The sequence below is a fragment of the Ananas comosus genome, linkage group 8 (assembly GCF_001540865.1).
Source record: "Ananas comosus cultivar F153 linkage group 8, ASM154086v1, whole genome shotgun sequence".
Classification (NCBI taxonomy): Eukaryota; Viridiplantae; Streptophyta; class Magnoliopsida; order Poales; family Bromeliaceae; genus Ananas; species Ananas comosus.
This window is the reverse complement of record NC_033628.1, coordinates 8,186,897-8,211,232: the sequence shown is the minus strand read 5'-3', so window position 1 is coordinate 8,211,232 and position 24,336 is coordinate 8,186,897. Positions and strand designations below refer to the sequence as shown.

Below are 24,336 nucleotides of genomic sequence, written 5' to 3'. Positions count from 1 at the left end.
AACTCTCGAGTTTGGTCTCTACGATGCTGCTTAACCAGTGAAGCATCAGGGTAGTACCGGTACCCCGCAGCAAACCGAGAGTGGCAACTCTCGGGTTTGGCCTCTGCAAAGCGGCTTAACCAGTGAAGCCCACCCGTGTACCGGCACCCAGTGCAGAAAACAGCAAAGTTGGTCTGCTGCAAATAAAATGAAATGGAGGGTTTATTTGCATTTGTGGCAGCCTATAAAGGGACCCCATCTCTCCCTTTCTTGTTCATAGCCAGAGAATACCTCTTCATTCTATTTTTTTCTCTCTCTCTCTCTAGAAAGTCTTCTCAAGGGTGGAAGCAAGAGAAAGGATTGGTGGAGAAGGAAGCTTGAAGGTGAATCATCTTCTTCTTCGTCTTCTTCCTTGGGTTGGAGGAGCTTGTAGAGGTAAGCTTCTTGCCTTCTCATGGTAGATTTCTAGGGTTTGCTTCTTATACTCTAGAAATGGTTTTGGTTGAACCCTTTGGTGCTAAATAGATGTTATTTGCTTGAATCGATGATCCTTATGGTGTATTCTTACAAAATTGAATATCTAGGGTTCCAAATGAGGGTTTTGTTAAATTGAGATCTAAAGTTGGGATTGACTCTTTTATACCTAATTGCTAGGTAATCCGACGCGTTGGCGAACTCGGTTCGGCAATCTGACGAGTCTGCGCGGAGATATTGAAGAAAAGCCCGTTTTTGGCTTCGTTTGCTGCAGTTAGAAGAAATAGGCGGCGAAAAATTACGGAACTTCGAGTCTAGCTTCATGGCATCACTAGAAGGTGGGGGGTGTCCATCCCGAAGTAGTTGAACTTCTTCTTATGTCCGAGTTGTTTTATTGAAGCATATATATTCATATATTGTTATCATGCATTATAGGTTATGTTAAGTGGTTGTACTTTCAATTCCTTACATGCTTCCATAGTAGAAATCATATTATGAGTTGAGCACTTGATTTAGTGGACGCATGAGGATTGGGTCTTGACATGAAATCCTATAGTACTAAAGAATAAAAGATGAACTTGGACATGTAAATGACCTAAAAGAGTGGCATTTGGACTAGTGTAGTAGAAACACTATAACGTGAACTTAGGAATAGAAGATGATTTCCTGAGTAGTGGCATGTAAACTAGTGTAGTTGAAACACTTACAACTTGATGATATAAACGAGTGGCATCCAAATCTAGTGCAGGAGAAACACTATGATATGAATTTGGGGATAGTGGATTTCCCGATTGTCGAGTTGTGCATTGGAACTAGTGCAGTAGAGGCACTATGACCCTAGTAGACAGGGTATCCTCAGTTGACGAGGATCGGATCATACTCACTTAGTCTGTTTTCGCTTATGGTGGTCGCTCCACACAAGCTGTGGTCTCCGGAGTACTTCACGATAGGGGCAGACATAGTTGTCCCGCAGGCTGTCTCGATGTGCGAGTGCAGATTCTCCTCACCTATAAGATTTTAAAGAGTGAGTCGTGGTGTGACCTTCGGGTTAGCCCAATAGATTGGATAACAAGTGAATGAGTGGCATAGTAGATCATGCATTCATACCCTGACATGAACATAGAGATATGTTAGTAGATTTGTCCTAACTGTGTACATATGTTTATTTATGATATTGTTGAAGTATAGTAGCATGATAGTAGTCTCATTGCTATGTAGAGTTAGCATTTTTTTATATCATGTTGATTAAGGCATAGTAGCATGTTTGCAGATTTCACTACTATGTAGCAGTTATTTTCATATTACCTATCTATCTGCTTATGCCTGCTTAGACCTAGTGGGAAGATCGGCGGAGTCGGCGGCCGAACCCATTGGGAACTATTCGTAGTTCTCACCCCACTTTGTTGCAGGGCCGAGTTCGAGCGGACCGGGTGAGGACTGCGGGAAGGGCATAGCACCCTAGTTAGCTAGCAGCTTTTCTTTTGCATTAGAGTACCCTCGTGTACATGAGTGACAGATGATGCATATATTGGAGAGTTGTATGTATACATTTTGGAGATGAAAAATGTAAACCCGATGTAAATGGTTGAATAAAATGTAATAGCTAAAACTCTCTCTCTCTTTTGTTGTTTGCTTGTATTAGTACTCGCAATGCTTCATGTATGTTGTTAAGTTTACCTGGGCAACTTATTGTACATGATTGTTGTTAGCCTTGGGCGGATAGAGGAGGTACTGTCCGTTCGGCGTCTGATCGACGTACCCGAACCGACCAAATTGGCGGTCGTGGGGCGTGATAACGCTAGAAGAAGAAGAGAATAAAGAGTGGTCGAGGAGGATGAGGCTTTTAGGAAGGGTCGGATTCAGCATATCGGCCTTAAAATCGACTCACGCTATCTAGAGTATTTCAGTTGCTGTGAGCCCTTTCGATCTCCGCTTTACCATATTAGGTAACAAACTCTACGATCAATAAAGAATCAAATTGAGCAAAAAAAATAAATAACTACAAACATTTTCAAACCTTGAAGAGAAGAGGGCCAAGGGGCTCGGAGGAACTAAAGCATTCTAGATGGCGAGAGTCGATCGTAATGTCGATCTTCTCAATCCTACCCTTCCTAAGAGCCGCCTCCTCCTCAACCACTCCTTCACTCTTCCCTTTCGCCGCAGTCGCTATTGGCACCACCCTTAGTGCCCTAGTGCTGCATACGACAACTATTGCCATCCTTTTATTTATACATGAAGAACCATAATGCCCTAGTTGAAACACGATACTATACAATGCAATATAAGACTTAACGAATGAAGTTTTGACTTATATAACCGTTTTATTTGAACAAGCTATAAATGGTACAATACAAGACTTAAAAAAGTGTATAAATAAAAGAGTGCAGCTTTCATTCAAAGAGTGTAACTTTTGTCTCACATAGTATAATTTTCGTTTCAAAAAGTATAACATTTTTCTCAAATAGTATAATTTTTTTTTCTGAAATAGTGCAACTTTATATTAATAGTGTAACTTCATCATCTTCTTCTTTCTACTCTGATTCTTGACCTTTCCTGTAGCAGCGATGATACATAATAGTCTTTCAAAAATGAGAAAAAAATTCTTTATTTTTTCTTTTTATTTTTCTTTTTTCTTTTCGTAAGAAGTTGGCGAAAGGCCGGGGGCTGCATCTTTGTCCTTCGAGAAGCACAGACGCTTCTTCGTCCTTAACCTCACGAGCAACAACGAGCACCACCTTTCCGTTGTTGACATTCATTATCTTTCTACCGGATTAGTTTAGTTCATTAGCTTTTAATGTTTATGAATGATGGATGTATGTGAATCATCATTATCATATTATTTGTGTTGTGTGGTTTTATATTTGGTTGACTTTATATTATGGTGTTATGTCGTGCATGTACATGGGAGACTCTGTCCATTCGTATAGGGATCCTTTGTCCATGTGGCGGATCTGTGTGCGTTCGCTCGGTGTTCTCAAAGGTGTTAAAAAAAATCTACATATTTTTTGCTAGTTTTCCTAAGAATGATTTCCAAAAGAATCCCGGGGGCATGACATATTAAGATGGTATCAGAGCGAATTTCAACCACAATCAACCATGGTTTAGGATGACCTGTAGGATAACCTAAGGCTTATAAGCATGTAAGAGCGCGGGGTTATTGGGATTAAGTTCCGATGTTTGGGTCGAGATTTTATAATCTCGAGGTATATGATTTTTTTATTACACTGTGTTTTGTGCTACAGATATATGGTAACTCTATTACCTCTATTTGTATTATGGGTTGGTGTAGACTCGTGCCTCTATTGGAAGTGGTGGTGTTTTACCAGGTGGACATCGAGTGGTAGGGTGAGATTCACCAGGTATAGCCACTTGTTGGCAGGTAGTGGCCTTAACGGGCCAGGTGACAGCACTTACTGGGTCTATATAGTTGATTTAGATGTTATGGCCTAGGCCCCACTTCCCACGTAGAGCACAATAGCCACCATGGACATCTCTATGGTGTCACGCCCGAGCCCCAGCGAAAGCCTACCCAGTGCGTGCCCAGACCCGCCATATGCCAAAAATATATAAGGTGTCTACGATAACAAGATAGAATTATACAAAAATATAACAATATCTAACATGATATCAGATCATGAATATAAACTACTCTCTAAAGACAAGTAGAAAAGTAAACAACTATACAACTATAATCCTCCAAATACATACATCAAGGAAACCACATAAGTAAAAGCTAAATACAAAAATGGTGGTCTCTATATATCAAGGACTACAAGTCTCTCCAACTAAAACAAAATGAGAGGCGACCACCTAGCAAAAACTCCGAGCCAGTCTAGCTAGACGCGACTCCCTTGCCGCGGTCCTTAGCCTCTCCAGCAGTGAATGGCTCTGTAAACAAAAACATCAACAAAATGGGAATGAGAACTATTAGTCAATAGTTCCCAGTGGGTAAGTCGCCGATATCAGCGAATTATAGCACTAGGTCATCGAGGCATAAGTAGTAAATGAGCATAACTAAAGAAGCAATATGAATATTGAGCAAGTAATAATTTACTAAGCTACTATGCCTCCAATTAGCATGATGTTTAACATGTAATGAAGCTATTCTAATATGAACAAGCAAGTCCAACTAGTATGCACTATCTAGTAGTGATGGTCACATTATACTTTTAGATGTCATTGTTCAATTCAATTAGGACCTACACAAGTGTAGTCCGGCTTGCGCCATGCCTAGTGGCCCATTGGTAGTCAACATTCTCCCTCTAGGAATGAGCCTCCCCCACGGCATCCCACTTCGGTGCCTAATCCCGCACGGGCAAGCATGTGTCGCGTAAGCTAACTCCGGAGTGCCGGCTTGTCAGGAGCGACCCTCACAAGCATGTGCGAATGAACACAATGGCAAGCAAGCATAATCATCGCTATTGTCATGCCCCGGGATCCGGCATAGGCCCGTCCGGCGCGTGTCCAAATCCGCCATATATCTAGAGATATTAGAATAAGTAAGGAGCTAGATTCTAACAACAAGTAGAGAGAAAGGAACTAACAACCAAAATAAAACATAGAGCGAATACATCGAACTGTGTCAAATAAGTACTACAACATCCAAAATGGTAGTCTCTATATAGGGTACAACCACTCTCATTCTCTCCAACTAAAATAAAAAGGAGAAAATGATCCACCTAACAAGACCCCTCGCTCGCTAGCTCGAAGCGACACCCTTGCCGCGGTCCCTAGCCTCTCCCGTAGTCGGAGGCTCTGAACAAAAACATAAAACAGAGGGCGTGAGAACTATAATTTATAGTTCCCAGTGGGCAATTACTGACCTGAGTAAAATGCACCACTAGGCCCAAAAGCATAAGTAGGTAAAAGAACTACTAGTAAGCTGCGATATGTAAAGCATGTAATGTAATGCGAATCTACAATGTCACAAATATACATGATGTCAACATGGTGTACATCTACTCTATCATGGTCCGATATGCCAATACATTAGTACTATGCTCCAACATGGCAAACAAGTATGCTATAATGCAATAAGCAATACTATCAAGTACACTACATGTCCAAATGTCCAATAAATTCAACTACTATGAACTGTCTAGTAGTGATTATTACTTGTATGACTTTGTGTCGATTTTCATGTCCAATTAAGGACCTACACAAGGTAGTCCGGCTTGTGCCGCCTAAGTGCCCGTGGTAGTCCTAGCATTCCCACTCGAAGAATGAGTCTATCCCACCTGGCCCCATAGGCTTCTCAATACTGCACGAACGATCATAAGTCGCGTAGGCTAACTCCGAAGTGCCGGCTTGTAGGGAGCGACCCTCACAAGCATGTGCGAATGAGCACAAATGGCAAGCAAGCATGGTCATCGTCTCAAGAATCCGATCATCATATCTCTAACATGGCAATAGTCACTAGCAGCCCAAAGGTCTAGTCTAATGTCCCAAAGTAAGGTTTAACCAAACATTAATTTCAATGTCTCTTGTGACCTTAAATCTACTAAGTCCATATGTATTCCAAGCCCAATGCCTCTTTATGACATTAGCTTACTATATCAATTCTAAGCCCAATGCCTCTTTATGACATTAGCTTACTATATCAATTCCAAGCCCAATGCCTCTTTATGACATTAGCTTTTCTCCTATGTCAAGTATGAGTTCAATTCCAAGAGTCTAATGCACTTGTCATATTCATCATATGAAACATGTTCCGAAATCACATATAAGAATGCTATCCATATGCATAAATCCAATATAAATGCTCCCTACTACATGGAGCCCCAAAAATGCATTGTACATAACATGAGTATTTAAAGCATTNTAAGAATGCTATCCATATGCATAAATCCAATATAAATGCTCCCTACTACATGGAGCCCCAAAAATGCATTGTACATAACATGAGTATTTAAAGCATTCTAAAATTAACAATTATTCTATCTAGCATAAATATGCATGAAGTTTCACTTTACGACAAGTATAACCAACTTATGAAAAATTTATCTCATTTTGGTGAGGCCAAACCCACCAAGTCTACTCGAAACCCTACGTTTGCGCCGACGAAGGTGCCCTCTAGCCTCCTAGTCCCCTAAAGGTAAATCTAAAAGGGATAAGCGAACGTTACGAACATCCCTAAGTTCAATCATTAAGCATCTCAAGAAAAGGGGCAAAACTCACCTATAGTGTAGAAACCCTTCTCGAATCCCAAAAGAGAGCAAGAACCCTTCCAAACCAACCTAGAGGAAGGTTCTAATCCAAACAATTGAGCTCCAAAAGTCCTAAATCTAAAATCCCCATAATTAATCCTAAATTCCCATTCTAGGGTTTCATATCATGAAATCTTCTAAAACATGGATCAAAAGGAGAAAATAAGTTTCTAACCTCTTAAGAAGCTCCAAACCAACTAGGGTTGAAGATCTCTCCTCCAACAAGCCTCAAACCGAGCTCCTTAGCTTCTCCAAAGGTGGAAGTTGCACCAAGAAGCAAAAAAAGGAGATAAAATCATCAAAATCCAAGCAAAATGGGAATAAAATTCAAAGAGAGGAAGAGAGGAGGTTCCCTACCTTTTTCTCTGCTGTTCCACGCTTAGGGAACTCAACAAGGGGCGTGGGGTATTTGTAGTATAGCTACAATTCTAAAAACACCCCTAAAAAACGTCTAGATTGCAGTCTGGCAAAGTGTACCGGTACACAAAAAAGTGTACCGGTACAAAACCCTACACGCGCAAACCTGAGGCTCGGGTTAGCTGAATACGGCCTTATGTGCCGATACAACCATCAAGGTGTATCGGTACAACAACTTATTCCGGTACAACCATCAAGGTGTACCGGTACACAGCCCTCCAGAACTAAACCCGAGAGCAGACCAAAAATCCAATCTTTTAGATTTTGGTGCTAAGTTTTAAACCTCAATTCTCGAGATGCGAGCCATGGGTCGGAACGCTATCTACGACCCTCCAGAAACTGTGGAAAGGCTCAGAACACAGATCAAGCATTCGAACCTTGCAATTTGCAAAGGTCCAGTGTGTTATAGCTATTAAGTCCACGGTCATCATGTCTAAAATATGGTATAAGCACTAGCGATCCAAAGGTCTACTACTATGTCACATTGTTGAGGTTTAGTTATTTAACTAAGTCAAATGCCACTACATGAAGTTCATGATAACTATGTCATGTATAAGCCACTTGTTCACAAGTATGTTAAACCTTTATTTCACTAATAATAACATGAATTCACATGGTTTCTAACATGGCATGAAGTATGCCATTTCACTTGCATGTTCACTGTACCACACTCTCTCTACTAAATAGAGGATATAAACTTGACATGTAACATGCATATCTTAAGCATTCAAAAATTCATTTATGCTCTATCTAGCATGAATATGCATGATTTTTTATTTTACAACATAGAGACTGACATAGGAGGAGTTCACCCATTTCGATGAGGTCAAACCCACCGGATACTCCTTGAAACTCCTTTATTTGTGCGAACGGAGTTGTCCACTAGTTTTCTAGCACTCTAACAAAAATTCTAAGGGGGTTAGGAGTTTCGAATGAACATCCCACGAAATTCCTCAAAAATTATACCGAAAATAGATAGAAAATACCTTAGATGAGGAAAAACTCTTACAAACTCTCAATGGAGGTTAGGATGCTTCAATTTCAACCTAGAAGGAAGTTTTGGAACCATCAATTAAGCCTCAAAAGCTTAAACAAGAGAAAACCCAAATAAAACCCTAGTTTTCCAAAAACTAGGTTAAACTTTCATAAATTCTCCCAAAACACAATCTAAGAGAGCAAAATTGCTACTAACCTTCTTTAGAGCTCCAAACCAAGTTAGGATGAAGTTAGGGTTGGAGATAATTCCTCAACAAGGCTCAACTCTTTAAGTCCAAGGCTTCTCCAAGGTTCAAGAACCAACACCCAAGAAAAAGGAGAAGAAAGAAGAGATCAAACCTCAAAAATCCACAAATCTAAGAGGAGAAATCTAGAGAGAGGAAGAGGAGAGGCTTACCACACTTCTTCTCTGGTTCCAAGCACAAGGAACCCAACATGGGGATGTTGGGGTATATATAGAAGTGTACAATCCCCAAAAAGCCACTCAAAAACAACCAAAGTGCAGACTACACTACTTATCGATACTCGAAAGGGAGTACCGGTACCCAGTACCCGGACCTGCAAAACTCGAGCCTCGGTCAAGCGGTCTAATTATGGTGTACCGGTACAAGCTCGATGCAGCACCGGTACCTGGCCCTAGTTCCGGTACCCGCCGACTCTGTACCGATACTCGGCACCCCTCAGCTCAAACCCGAGAGCAGCCCTCTCGATTACGCTTCGGGGTACCGTTACACTGTGGTACCGGTACTCAGCACCCCAAAACCTGCAGTTTGCAAATTTTGGTACTAAGTACTCACGCTCGCTTCACAAAACGTGAGTAATAGGTCGGCACATAGTCTACGACCCTCAAACACACCAAGAATAGTACCAAATACTATTCTGACACTGAAACCTTATAATTTGCTAAAGTTCAGTGTGCTACATATGGAGACAGCACATGGAGTAGCTACAGTCACGGCTATTGCGGTGGCTGCTAGAGTGCAGCTCGAGGTTTCAGTTGTGGCCACTTGGGCGGCTGCGATGTGGGTATCTCTTTCTCTGGCTTTGTTAGTATGGCTGTGATGCCTACCCTCTCTTTCTATTTTTGCTAATGGAATCGTCGGTGCGGGTCTTTCAACCTTCAGCTAGTTCACACGTCAAATTAGTGTGTGGTGGAGCTGGTTTAAGACATAGTTTTGGTGTCAGATCTCAATTGGTACACACATCGCGTGCAGCTACCCTAACACCTAAGTTGGTGTGTTATGGATGGAGGTCTTGGAGCGTTGGGTGTTGCTTAGGTGTGGTTTGAAAATCGGTTAAAGAAATCGTTTTCTGAGGCTTCAGTTCGTGTGGTTTATGACCAAGTGTCACAAGCAGCTATTGGATGTTGAGAGCTGAAGGACTCCTAGGGAGTTGGCTCAAGGTAGATCATGTTTCGGAAGTCGGCTTAGAAAGTCGATGTTTTGACAGTGTTATGGTGAACTTTGGTTTGGTATCGAGGTATTAGTTGGCTTGGTTAATTTATTAAGTCTCTAATGTATCGTTGGTGATAGATTTGCGCGTATTTCTCTTTTCTTTCGATAAGTACGTTGGCTACAGACAACGTAGCATTGAAAGTTGGGACGAAATACCCGATCCCATTTGGGAGTATGAGATTAGGTCGGTGTGTTCTCTTGCAAGACAATCTCTTTAGACCGTCTTGTGGAAAGGCTAGAGTGGTGGTCATCTCTGACTATATAGTGAGCCTTGAATTTCTTCCCTGGTAGGTTTTGCACAATTGATTTATCGTCACTGTAGATGGTATTTACTCCGATTGGATCCGGTTGCTTATTAGCTTTGTAGTTGTGCCTTGCACAACTAAAAGGTTTGATTTGATAGTGATCTCGATCTTTTTGCCTAGAGGTTGGGAATCACGGTTGGTGGGTAGTTTGAACTGGGTGGTTGGCTCAGAAGTCACTGTATGTGATAGCGTACAAGGTATATGGCTTTGCTTGTTGCGATTGACAACCATATTCACCTAGTGACGGACATGTAAGGTTTGTATGTCGAATCGGATGTACCTGAACGAGAAATTGAGCGGACTAAGTTATCGAGCTCAATTGGTAGCAGCGGCTTTGGACCTTTCGTCCTAGGTAGAAGATTATGTCTTGGCCTTAGGGGTATCGAATGTCGTAGGTGGGTTTTCGATGATAAAGGTGTGACTTTGGCAATTTGTAATATTGACTAGTGGGAGACTGTTGCCTCCGAGGCAAGTGTTGCTAATACAGAATTAAGGACAATAATACAGAATCACTCATGGTGAGCTGGTTGTCGAAGTCGGCTAGTTGGAGAGTGTTGTTTCGGTTCTCGAAAACATACGCAAGGCTTTGGTATTTGATGAGAATAATAGGCAGTTGCTTTCACGTATTGTGGATTGTTAAAGTTGTTGCATGGGCATTGATGCTGGTGTGCGCTCAGTAGCTGGGCTAGACTTAGTAGGGGTGTTATGCCCCGAGCTCCGCCAATTTGGTCGAATTCGAGCACATGACAGACGCCGAACGGACAGTACCTCCCCTGTCCGCCCAAGGTTCCAACAACAAGTATATTACAAGCAAGTCAAAGAGAATTGCGGAATATACAAGGTTTGCACGAGGGCAAACAACAATCACAGTGAAAGCATCGAAACTAACTAAACAATCGATATACATGTCATTTGATTACATTTGAATCAAACACAAGAAATCTATTACATTCATTTACATTCATTTACGTCACGATTTCCATTAACCAAAATATAAATTACATCATCTTTACATTACATTGTTTTCACCTTACTTTTTCAACATACAAAAGTTGAATACACCGAGCGTAGGGTATGCCTATATAACTCCGGGGTCGCTATCTACGGCGCGACTCCCTTGCCTCGATCCTCCGCCGCTCCGCTCGCGTACGGATCTGCAGGGTTAGTGGTAATGAGAACTAGAAGAAGTTCCTAGTGGGTTCGGCCGCCGACCACGCCGATTCGCCCACTAGGTCTAATTCAGGCATATGTATTTCAATAAGAAGAATAACAAACCAACTAATGCATTTCTAATACAATGCCTGCAAGAACAACAATTCACAGATAGATATTCAGAATCAATTACATGAAAACGATGCATGCATGTCCTTTTTCACTTCCCTTTGGCCTTTACCCAATCCAACCTGGGGTGCTCCTGGTTTACCCCAACTCACAGTCCACATATCCATCTAACGGGGGAGGCACAGGGCACAACTACCCGAAGGATCTTCGCCGGGCACGTCCACCCGTGGTGCATTTCTTCTCCGGAGTACACCGCTCGTGGAGGAGCGACCTCTCACAAGCTGGAACCAATACATGTGAGTATGATCCCATCCTCAATTTTGAGGAGGTATGGCCAACATGTCACAACTCTCACTGTCTCAATGCTAATGAATAGTTACTACCTATTCATGCACATACTGTCACTTGCCAACGTCACGGTGGTCCTGATGCCACAATACACATAGTGTCACTCGGGTTAAACCTTGTTAACTATTCACTTATCAGTGTCAATCGAGTCACTAATATCAATGTCGCCTTTGTTTACTATGGTCGAGGTCATATCTTACATTCACATGCATATAGGGTCTTTCACTGTCTTTGTTCACATGGATCTCTATTATTGCAATAATCTTACGCAGATAATTGTCACAACCAACATGTACTGTTCATTACCCTACATGCATGAATGCTATAATATCAACATGCTCAAAGAAAGGACATAGACATAGAAAGAGATCCGGTGTTTCCGGATAGCACCCCCCACCTTTATGTGTCACAAGGATGCCACAATTCTGATTTCACGATTTTTGGACTCGTTTGCCGCGAGCTATGACGATCTGTACTATTTTCGCTTGTTTTCTTAATATCTTCGCGCACGCTCGTCGTATCGCCGAACCGAGCCCACCGTTGCGTTCGTAGACCTACCAATTAGGTTAAAATGAGATCAAACCCAAGTTTGAACCTCAAAATTACAAAACCCTAAATATAAATCCCCTAACAAATTCATCTTCCCCAACATAGGTCCCTACACACGAGAAACTTGGGGAAAATACTCTAATCCATCTCCTAGAAGTATACTAGAAGGAAAAATCCAAACTCTAGCTCAAAACTCATGAGAACTCACCTTTGGAGTCCAAAGCTTCCCTTCAAAGCCTTGCTCTAGCTTGCTCTTCACCTTGGAGAGCTTCTTCTCCAAGCTTTTCTCCTCCAAACCCTCCTTGGTCCAAGCCCTAGAGAGAGAGGGAGAGAGAGAGGAGAGGTTTTTAGAGAGAGAGAGAGGAAGGTTTGTGTTGAGGTGTGAGGAAATGAGAGCTAACCCTAACCCTTAGCTCTATACAACCATCTCATGCAACATTTGCACTTAAACCCCTCTCAATTTCATATTTGCAACTAGCCTTTACTGGGCATTTTCGGGCTCGGGGACCGGTCTCTCCCCTTCAGGGACCGGTTCCCGAGAGCTGCCTTCAACTCTGCGCAGAAGGGGACCGGTCTCCCCTCGATGAAACCGGTCTCCGGGGACCGGTCTCCCGCCGAAGGACCGGTTCCCGAGAGCTCAGCTTCCAGGACTTAGCCGATTTTTCCTTCTGCTCGATTTACCAACGTTCGGGAACCGGTCTCTCATCCAAGGGACCGGTTCCCGAGAGAAAAAATTCTGGAAATTGTCCAGAACTGCAGTTTCACTCTCTCGGGTCCCCTTATACTTCATATATAGGCTCCAATTCACTTTTAGCCTATAGTAACTCATTCCTTTCCGCGTTCCGCTCATTTTGACGGAACTCGGCTCGACTCACGGGGAAGTGATATGTTACAAGGGGGACTCGTGGTTTTGTTCCAGAATATTAAGGCTTAAGCTTTCGACTTAATCAAGTTCGTTATTGATACGTGGACCAAGGTTGGTTTTCTTGGAATTTCTGGTCGGTGAGCTTTTATCACTCAGGTTTGGTAGGTGTGGGATCGGATAGTCCAAGTTGTTGTACTGTCTTAGTCCGCCGGTTAGTGGATGGTGGTGATCCTAGTGGACTTTGGTCCGTAGGTTTAGGGTTGGTACATTTCCCCTCGTCTCACCTGGGTGGAACCACATATTTCATCCTTCCTTACTTTGGAGATTGATCGTTCTAAGTTCTAAGGTAGGGTGGTTGATCAACACTCGAAGGTGAAACCACCACGGTGGAACGATATCCGAATTTGATCACGGTAGGTACATAGTCAAGTTTCGGGAATAAAACTTTTGTAAGGAGGGGATGATTTGAGGACTGAGATTTTTATGGTGTAATTTGGTGCTTTCCAATAGTGTTGTATAGGTTTTTTAATTTTGGACCATATTGGTGTAATTTTGGGGAAAAACGAGTTTTATATTAAAGGTGTATGGTGACGGTTACTATTCACTTAAATAAATAGTAACCTGCATTTTATTTTGAGACATCGGCTTGAGGATGCCTTTGGATGTGAATCGGACATCATTTTGGACAACCGAATAAGTCGTTTTCGATGGTTCAGCTATGCTGGAGATGATGATACTGTCTGATTTTATGTTCGATACACGATTTTCGAGAAAATATACTTTTATCACATATTGGCTTTTTATTACTTGATGTTTTCGCTTCTTTAGAATTCTTCGAGGTTCCGTTATGCGTGAAAATCCATAGGATGGTGCCACTGGGCATATCACATGCACTAGTGAGTTCTTAGAACGAAATTCAAAGGTTAGAGGGCTAAATTGCAATTTTTGCAAAGTGTCAAAAGAGATCACTTTGCGAAAGGGTTATCATTTTATGTAAAAAATTTCACAGTTTCGACAAACGGAAGAATTAGCTTGAATGTAGACTCAGAGAGTATTATATGACTCAAATTTCGTAGAATTTGGGTTTATCTGTGCAAAACGGCACTAATATGAAGTAGAGTGAGTAATTTTGGCTTCGGGGATTTGTCAGGAAGGATGCAAGATTCAAGGCTTTTAGTCGCATGAAATTTGAGAAGGTAACGTGAGGGACTATAGTGCATTTTTTCCAAAGGTATATGCTTATGTTATATATATATATATATATATATATATATATATATATATATATATATATTATAACTGATTTTCTATGNATATATATATATATATATATATATATATATATATATATATATATATATATATATATATATATATGTTATATATATATATATATATATATATATATATATATATATATATATATATAGTATTCCGGAGGTTTGGATAGGATTGGCTACAGTATTAGCGACTGGTCGACACATCTGGAGAGTGTCGAACTGAGTCGAAGTCGTTTCTGCACGAAATTGATGCAGAAATGGACTCGGCGCACTCAAAGGAGCAAAACTGAAATTTTGCCAGTTTCGGGTGCCCAGATCAGGGTTTGGGTCCCCGAGAACTCGAATGCTGAACTGAACAGAACTGAAGCCAATTCGGATCCTAGTTTCGGGCGCCCAGAAGAGGGTCCGAAAGTTTACTTCGTGAATATCGTTTCCACCAACACGTAGCTGGTGGTAGGTGAGGTCCTCCGGACCAGGTTTAGGGCGCAACACATCTCGGGCGAAGGAACCGAAGAGGAGGATTTGTGCAGCCTGGAGGTTTCGGACGCCCAGAACATGGTTTTGGGCGCCCGAAACTGTCCGTTTCTGTAGCGGTAGCAGATTGGTAAGGTTTGTTCTTGGGGCTTATTTTTTCCTTCCAGCTCACTATAAATAGATTGTGTACGCCCCCAATGAACCCTTTTCATTGGTATTTAGATCCTCGAAGTTGCTTGGTTGCTGGTCCTAGGTGTTTTCGACTGGTTCCAGCAGGGTTGTCGGCAACTTCGTGACCTCCTCGCTGCCATGGATTTAGCGTTAGAGGTGGGTTTAATGTGATGCTCACCGAGTTACACGGATTTCCTCCTAAGTTTAGTATTTGTCGACATGTATTCGCTATTTTTGTACAGCATGTTTAATTGCTTGATTCGCTGATTTACGGAGGTTCTAAATCTGAATTGGAGCTTATACTATTTATTGAATTATACATGTTGGATTGGAATTTGACTTAGGAGAAAACTAGCGATTCTACCCTGTCATATGTTAAAATTATCAGATTTAGCTCTAGGAGCCGTAGTTTGTTTGTATCACCGCAGTTATGGGCGATGGATACCTAGGATAGTGTAGAATGTATTTACGCTCGCGCTGAGATGCCGAACTTATTTTTACAGCAGAGTTTAGGCTGTTCCGGACTGTCGGGTGCCGTTGAGGTTGACGGTGGACCCAGATTGCTGTTTTTGCATCAGTTTGTGCCGAAAGCACGTGAGTTTGGTTGTTAGACCCTGTTTACTTAACTATTGCCTGTGAGAGCCTGATTGAGCTCGACAGAGACACGCTTGCATACTCGGTTGGGTAGCACCCACGAGTGCCACTCCGGAGTCGGGCTTTGTGCGTTTGCGTTGGTGTCGTTGTGTCCTGGTTGGACTTGCTCTCCACGGACGGCTGAGCGTGGAGGTAGCTGTATAGCTTCGACATGCGGGACGGATGTACTCACAGTCCCTGAGACGGGTGTATTCACAGTCCCTAGTGAGATTGGGTCAAAGATCGCATTACTCTACAGATAGTAGTGTTGGATCATGATAGTATAGTGACATGTAGCTGTAGATTATTTTCAATTCATTTACTATCATTGAGCATACCTTCTGTAGACATAGTGGGTGAGCCATTGAGGTCGGTAGCGGTACCGACTGAGGACTACTTCTTTTTGCAGTAGTTCTCACGCCCAGTTATGGATCTTTTGCAGAGCCTTCGGTTCAGGCTGCTGCTATTGCTGATACTGATCGTGGCAAGGGCGTTGCGAGTTAGAGCCCTTCCTGACGAGTCGCAGAGCTAGAGGAGTACCAGCTACAGGTAGTTGTAATTTTTGGTTCTTTACATACTGATGTTGTACATCGCTGGAGCGAGTTTTCTTGTACCCGGATGCTATGTATGTATTGAACCACTATTATTATTTATGTTTTATTTCTTTTAGCAGCTCTATACTACTGGTTGTAGTGTTGTATGATTACAGGTACAGTACAGCGACATTTCGTATACAAGAAAAATTTCTATGTATACGGCGGGTCTGTTAGCGTGCCCGGAGAAACGAGAAATCCGGGGCGTGACAATATATATATATATATATATATATATATATATATATATATATATATATATAGAGAGAGAGTGTGTGTGTGAGATTATTAGAGTGTCGTAAACTTTCATTGTTTGGGTAGTGACGTCCTTGTCAGATCCGCTAACCTAGCTCAGGACTGCCAGTCGATGTGGGCCCAATATCTTTCAGGTCTTGCATCGTTCAATTGTGCAGGCGGTTCCGCCTCCAGTTTCTCCCGTTACGCCATGATCAACTGGAAACTGACCCGCGATAGCCAACATACTCGCCTCCGGAGAGCAACTAGCACAAGATTGCGATCCTTGAAAGGAGGTGTTTTAAGCTTGCGCGAATTCTAGCGGCAATTCACATGCACATGATCAATAATATTTACTGATGTCGATTTCAATCTCAAATCCAACATAATTGACTCTCAAGCAATGGATTATTATCAATAAGGTGACTACCTCTAGTTTCAACAATACATGCTTACTAGATATAAACGACCATATGCCTTTAGAACATAATACGAAAGTATATACTCGACATATAGGCACATCGAAGATTTTCAAACAGGAATACACGTGCTATTTAAACAAGAATTACAATTTTCAACTTAAATGCGCATAGGGAATCATATAAAGGAATCCACATAATACAAGTTTCAACTTCAAGAACAAAATGAGCTATATTGAACAAGAATTTAGACTTGGGCAAGCTAAACCAGTTTCGGATTGAGTACCCANCTCTCTCTCTCTCTCTCTCTCTCTCTCTCTCTCTATATATATATATATATATATATATATATATATATAAGTATTTAGTGGGATGGTAGGGGAGCAAGGCAAACCCTAACCCTAGTTCCTATTACTCTCAGCTGTCGCCTCCAGTGTCCTCGCCGGCGCGCCGTTCGCCGCCGGTGATCCACCACAGCCGGCAGAAAGGGCCCTCATCTTTTGTACCTATGCCATTGTTGACCTGGACTGCTGCCGCCGTCACTTGAGCCCCGGTGACCCTCCCCGAGCCATCCCCGGCACCGCTGTGCACCAGGAGGCCGCTGCGGCTGAGGAAAAGCCAATAGACCAGGTGTGGCCTTACAGCATCACTCGGCCGCCAACGCCGCGCCTTGCCATCGTCATCCATCGTTGTTGAACCTAAGATGAGCCCCCGCGCCGTCGCTGCCCTGCCCGAGTTGCCGGACAGCTAGGGCACGCGAGCCCTAGCCGCGGGCCTTATAGGAGCAACACGCCACCGCAGCTTCCCACCACCAACCAAGGGTGTCGACTGCCTCCTCAAGGTGCGGTGAGCCTCCCCTGACCGAGGCTTGCTCCGCCATGCAGCCGGCCGCCGCCCTAACCCTGCTCAATTTTTGCCGAGGTTTGGTCCTAGATTGAGCTTAGATTTTTTGCCACCTGGGACTTCGTCGAGTCTCCGAAGCATGAGCATGGCATCCCTGGGACCCCGTGGAGTCTCGTGCTCACCTTTGTTATGATCAGCGAAACCCCGGTGCGTGCGACGGGCTTGGCCGCTCCCGGAACATGTTTGAAGAAGTGATTTTCTTACTGTTTCGAGGCTCTTCGATCATTGCTTGCGCTCCAGATAGTGAGCATCGTGTCGGGCACGTCGAGACCTTCTAGACCATACGCTCGCTTGGATTTCGAAGTCGCAAAATTGACAGTAATTTTCTATACAATGTATTATTGTATTATTATTGCGCGCCGGGTGTTCGGCTTAATGCCGTAATGGCACTTGTTGTGTCATTGCTATCCCGAACAGTATGGGTTCTTACATGAATGGTTCAAACTTGATATTCGAGGTCCAGGAATCCCTTAATTGAGATTTCATGGTGATCAACATGTAAACGGTGGGTTATGTGTATAGTATACGTGATTTTTGGCTCTATTTTCACATAGCAGGTTCGGCTGCTGGTTGCAGTGGTAGGGTAGTCTCATTGGCTATCTCGAATCTCGCTGGTGTGAATCTCCGACCAATGCATGACCCTAGGTGGGTTCCGGAGCCAAAAACGACGATTTCCAAGAACCCGATACGGGAGATTTTGGGGATTTTGCACCCAGATCGCACAACTCAGTGCACAACTATCCCAACAACCAAAAGTGAGTGTTTTGGGACAGTGAGGATGGTCAAATGAAGTTCGAAGTGTTTTGGAACACTTCAGGCCTGTTCCGGACACCAAAATATGAAAATCGAGCGATTTTGGGTGCGGTTTCATATTGTGCATGTTGCTGCTATTTGCAACGGTGTTGTAGCCTTATTGGCTCGTGTTAGGGAAAGGTTTGACACCTCTTGTCATAGCGTAAGGGCTGCAGGTGATTTCGTTGCCGAAATGGGTATTCTGGGAGTTAAATCGGTGATTTTCAGGATCTTGATTTTTCATTTTGGCGTACTACTTGTGCAGCTACCCTAAGAACATTAAATTGATGTATTGGGACAACGGGAGAGGTAGGATAAGTGTGGAGTGCAAATCAGGACACCTCGTGGGGGGAGGTGATGTTCTGACGAGTCGGTGGGATAATTGGGCGATTTTACGGCCGTGGAACGAGATTCGATTGTTCGCCTATTGGATTCATATAGAATCATAGCTTTTGTAATTAGCAGGTTTGAGCTAATTACGGTTTTGGATGGACCTTTGCATAGGTCCGAACTATGGCGGGAGACATCAACAGAATGTCGATGACCCGATTTCATTCTATGGTAGAGGTGGGTACTTCGATCCGAAGTCGGCAAAGAGCCTGCTTAGTGATTTCTATCCATGTTATCTCCTTTCATTTACTTGATTTTGGTTGAGCTTTCGTACACCACTTGACTTCATAGCTAGTTGCTCTACACATACTCTTATCTCATATTGTCGTGATTTAGTAGTAGAGCGGTGTTCCTTGGTGATTGAGTTATCTATTGTATGATTATAGTATATGACCTTGATATTAGTGACCTTATGGTCAGTGACACTCTTAGTTATCTATTCCATGACTTGACAATAGTTGACCCTACGGTTGGTGACATCTCGAGCTATCTATTGCATGATATGATATTAGTTGACACTCATTGTCGGTGGCACTCCTAGATGTATATTGCATGTTATGACATTAGTTGACCTTGTGGTCAGTGACACTCCTAGATGTACATTACATATTATGACATTAGTTGACCTTGTGGTTGGTGACACTCCTAGATGTATATTGCATGGTATGACATTAGTTGATCACTTTGTGGTCGGTGACACTCCTAGATGTATATTGTATGTTATGACATTAGTTGACATGGTTGTCGGTGGCACTCCTAATTATATGTTGTATGATTTGATTACAGTGATTGGTGACATTCATATTCATTACATAGTGATATTGTATATCTGTCGCACGATGACTTTTCGTATCACGTACATGGTGACTTGACTATATAGACCTTATAGGTCAGTGACATGGGGACATTTCCTTCAGGAGTAGTAGACCTGATTTGGTCGGACACTTGTGGATTACTCTTTCGGCTAATTGCCGTTATTTGTCATTGAGCATATTACATCAATTGCCACAGCTCGTGAGCATATTCACGTACACTAGCAGTCTGATCCACCGCAAAAGAGTGTTCTTTTTCGAAAAAGTGGTCGTAATTCTGACCCGTGAGCCTTACAAGGTGCTTGTTATGGTTACATGCCAGGTAGGCTAGCAGGTTGTGGTTTAGCCTGAGGTCTTTCGACCAAAACGGTAGTTGTTTTGGCTATTAGTGTTATTCACCCATTGGATGCATTGGTGCGTTCTATTGTTTGTTATAGTAGCAGATAGTTACGTATTGATTGGCAGTTGTAGTTTCTTTCTAGCCATTACTACTGCTATTCTGGTATATCTGTTGATTATGCCTAGTTGGCGATTTTTATTTATAGTAGCAATACTTTAGCATTTATTGCCAGTTACTATTTCATTGTTGCTGTCCTTATGATATCTGTTCTTGTTTATGGTTATCTCTTCCTTTTGTCGGTGAGTACGCCTCGCCTTCGTCGGCTTGCGGTACCCATTGGGAGGGGAGACGTGTTTATATGTTCTCACTCCTCTACTATTTTTTAGGCAACGCGGACGGTAAGAGTTGGGACGGTGCGTAAGGACGATACTAGATTGTCGTATTCCAGATCTGTCCGTTATTGGCATTCATTATCTTTCTGCTGAATTAGTTTAGTTCATTACCTTTTAATGTTTAACAATAATGGATGTACGTGAATTATTATTATTATATTATTTGTATTGTGTGGTTGTATATTTAGTTGACTTTGTATTATAGTGCTACACCATACATGTACAGTGGAGACTCTGTCCATTCATACAGCAGATCCTTTGTCCATGTGGCGAGTCTGTATGCTTCCGCGGGGTGTTCTCAAAGAATTTTTTTTTGTAAAAAAAAATCTATATGTTTTCCGCTAGTTTCCTAAGAAGGATTTCCAAAAGAACCCCCCGGCATAACACAAACATCTGGGTAGTACTACAAAGGATGAATGGAAAAAATTTAAGAACTCAACAAATTAGTGTTTTAATTTTCGAAAAGTTTAACACAAACGAAAAAAAATCTTTTGATCCATGAATTGATAGGTTCCCCCAAAAAATTGTAGAAAGCATTAGGACAAAAAAAAAAAAAAAAGAAAACAAAAACTCATATCCAAAACACCAATTTTTTTCACCTTTAAAAAGAAAAACTTTCACCAACCTCAAATTCTTAAAAGTTCCAAACAAATAACGCGTTATTGAGTCTCCACCACCGCCCACCCCAACCCCTGCCCAGGAAAAAAACTTTTTTCCTCAGCATATTATTATAATAGGAAAAAATTAAAATTAAAATTCATTCGACAAAAATCCACACCAATTTTTATGTTACCCACAAATAATCTCCAAATTCAACAACTAAAAAAAAATCCCTTTTTTTATCCCAAATCAATTGAAAACCATCCTCCCTACCAAATCCCTATAAGCAACTCATCCAAAAGCATCGCAACAAAAATAAATCGAATGCCCCCCTTGAGAGAGAGAAAGCAGGAAACCTGAAGCGCGAGCTATCGAAATGACCACTTCACCTTGGCCTCTATTGCCCTAGGCTTATCCTGAGCATCCTATACTTCTCCATTAGACACCCCCCCCTCACCCACAGCAGAGTATCCCCCTCGTGTTGCGCGCTCGATGCGCTCCTCTCTTGAGCGGGGAGAGTTGGGTCGAGTCGGGTTGGCTAGATCTGAAAGTAGTAACTATTCATTTTATTTTCTTTTAATTTTGCATATTATGAATTGTTTGAGAGAGAAGAAAGGACCTATATTGAAGAGGAAAAGTCAGGAATGTATAAATTAAAGAGCACCTTGATTATAGGACGGGTCCCACCTTTGCAAGGGGAAAAGCCAAGAGCAACGGTGCTTGTGCCATGTGCCAAATTTTTTGGGAAATAATATATTGGTGTAGATATTGAAGAGGAAAAATCAAAAACGTATAAATTAAAGAGCACATTGATTACAGAACGAATCCCACCTTCATTGAACAAAGAAGAGGGGAAGGAAAAAGCCAAGACCAAAGGTGCTAGTGCCACATGACAACTTTTTTGGGAAATAATATATTGGTATAGATGAGAACGAAACCCTAACAGCCTAGCCCTTTTAGGCTTTAGAGGCTAGAGCTTTTGAATGGACCTGGTTAGAAGTAGCTATTTATATATTCCTTTGCAAAATCTGAAAGTTTTCTTTCAGTTTAACTCTTTTAAATTAAAAATTTAAAATCAACTTCTCCAATATTTTATTGTGGAACACTACAAAAAAAGAAAAACTTCATATACCCCTTTTACTTTAGTACTCTACATCTTTAAAATATGTCACTTAAGTATTTTCTAGGTTTTTTTTTTGTTACATTCTTCGTTAACTTCTTTATTAAATTCATCATGTGCCGCACACATGCCTCGGAAATGTCTCACAAACATTGATAAAAAAAGATATATATGGGATCTGGTAGGGTTTAAGCCTGATCAATATTGATGAGTCTTTAATGACAAAAAAATATAATTCACGAGGAATGTGAGTAGCACGAACTGTTTTAATGAAAAAGTTAATGAAGGGTGTGTGAAAAAATAAAAATAGAAACCACATGGTACTTAAGTAATATAGCGAAAATCACATGAGGGTAAAATAAAAAAGAGGTAAACAAGTCGCGTTTTTCAATTATAGGATGAGTAATTGAAGTTTTCCCTTATTAAAATTATGGAAAATAATTGCCTGCACTGCATGTACAAAGCACATCGCATATCCTGCATCACTCAAAGCTTTAATTTAATTGTAAAAAAGTTATAAATTAATAAATGGTAGGATTGAAATATAAACTGAGATAAAGGGTTAATTGCTAGAAAAGAATAATAAATAAGTGGGCAAGTGCATTGGGTAGCCAATAATTTGTACTCCAATGGTAAATATGCACAAAGATTAAAATGAAACTTGAGGTATCCAATATGGAACTAGAAGTTTCGTTGTCACGCCCTGAGACCGCCACTTTGATTGATTCGGACGTGCGCACAGATCGCCAAACGACAAAATTTCCCTTGTCCGCTCAAGGCATCACAATCAGTACAATTCAAGGGGTTCCAACCAGGAACAGAATTCATACACAGATTGTATAAAGAAGGCATCAGAAACATCAACTACACACATTACATTTACATTCTTTTCTTCCAAATACAATCAAATTTATTACAATTTTGTTTCTTTCTTTTCTTTCCATACCCTATGCTATGCTGACTAAGGGTACATCTATCTCTAGTCACAAGTGGTAGGGCGCTATCTACCGAGCTATGCCCTTTCCTCGTGCCGCTGCGCCGCTCACGTAAAGACCTGAAAAACATGGGGGTGAGAACTATAAACATAATTTCCAGTGGGTACGGCCACCCAAGGAAAGAGCTCGGCCCACCAGGTCCAAAGGAGGCAACATAAGCAAGTTAGTCCAACAAATATCAACATATAATTTGATGCAAGTAATAAACATCATGCTTATGCATCAACTAAATGTAATAATGAAATCAATGCAAGCTTCTCTATTTTTTATTTCACTATCCATTGCATAATTCAATCTGCTCCTAAAGTTTTTTTACCTTAGCCAAGCTATACTACCTGACTCTGTCTTGAATCAATCATCAGCAGACTACCGCTCTTATCTAGGCCTGAGGAGAGGAACATGTCGTGCACCTCAACCTTCGATCGACATGGCAGGTGAGGGATATACCACAAGCACCTCCGCAATCTAGGCGCCCAACGGGTAGTGAAAAAGCTGCGTACACCCGCGGTCAGGGATCTCCCGGTAGAAGAGAAACATGCCGCATACACCCGCAGCCGGGATCTCCGATAGGGAGAGGAACATGCCACATACACTCCACCGCACGAAGATTCTTTCGGTGGGAGAAGAATATGCCACATGCATCCGCGGCCAAGAATCTTCCATAGTCACAACCGTCGAAGTTCTTGCGGTGGGAGAGGAACATGCCACATGCACTCACGGCCAAGAACTTCGACGGTCACAAGTCCTAGGATTCCGGAATCCACTAAGTCTCAAGGGTTCGTCACATACCCTATATTGTCAACCTTTCTATGTTCAAGTCATCCTTGTCTTAGTGGCCATCCTGCCACTACATTTTCAACCTATGTTCAATGGCAGTAGGTTCAATAACATTCCAATCCAAGTGGTCTTCCTACCACTACATTTTTCCAACCTATGTTTAATGACACTAGGTTCAATACCCAATTATGTTCTTACTTATCATAGTTGTCCACACCTAGGATCTATAATTTTATAACATCTAGTCCTTGATTTCACACTTGTCGAATTAGAGGGCATACATATATATATTCTATATGTTTTCACATGCCTACTTTCTTGTCCAATGGTAGGTTATTCCATCTAGTAACACATGATTCATAAATTCATATTTACCACATATAACCTACCATTATATACATGCATCAATAATAATACTATACTTTTTGGCATGGAAGTGACCTAATCTTCGGTGAAGCACAACCCACCTCACAATGCTTCCGATTGCTTGTAGACAGTTGCAATTGAACTCCCGCAGCCAACATTGCCCGGTTCGAC

General features: G+C 41.8%; 1 protein-coding gene across 1 annotated transcript in view; it reads right to left on the bottom strand.

Annotated features, from left to right (window-relative positions):
* The window catches only part of LOC109714605, a 51,456-nt gene extending 48,785 nt beyond the window's left edge, over window positions 1-2,671 (bottom strand). Inside the window, exon 1 of the mRNA XM_020239305.1 lies at window positions 2,471-2,671. Coding sequence (XP_020094894.1) covers window positions 2,471-2,671 — 201 coding nt within the window. The remainder of the gene's footprint in view (window positions 1-2,470) is intronic.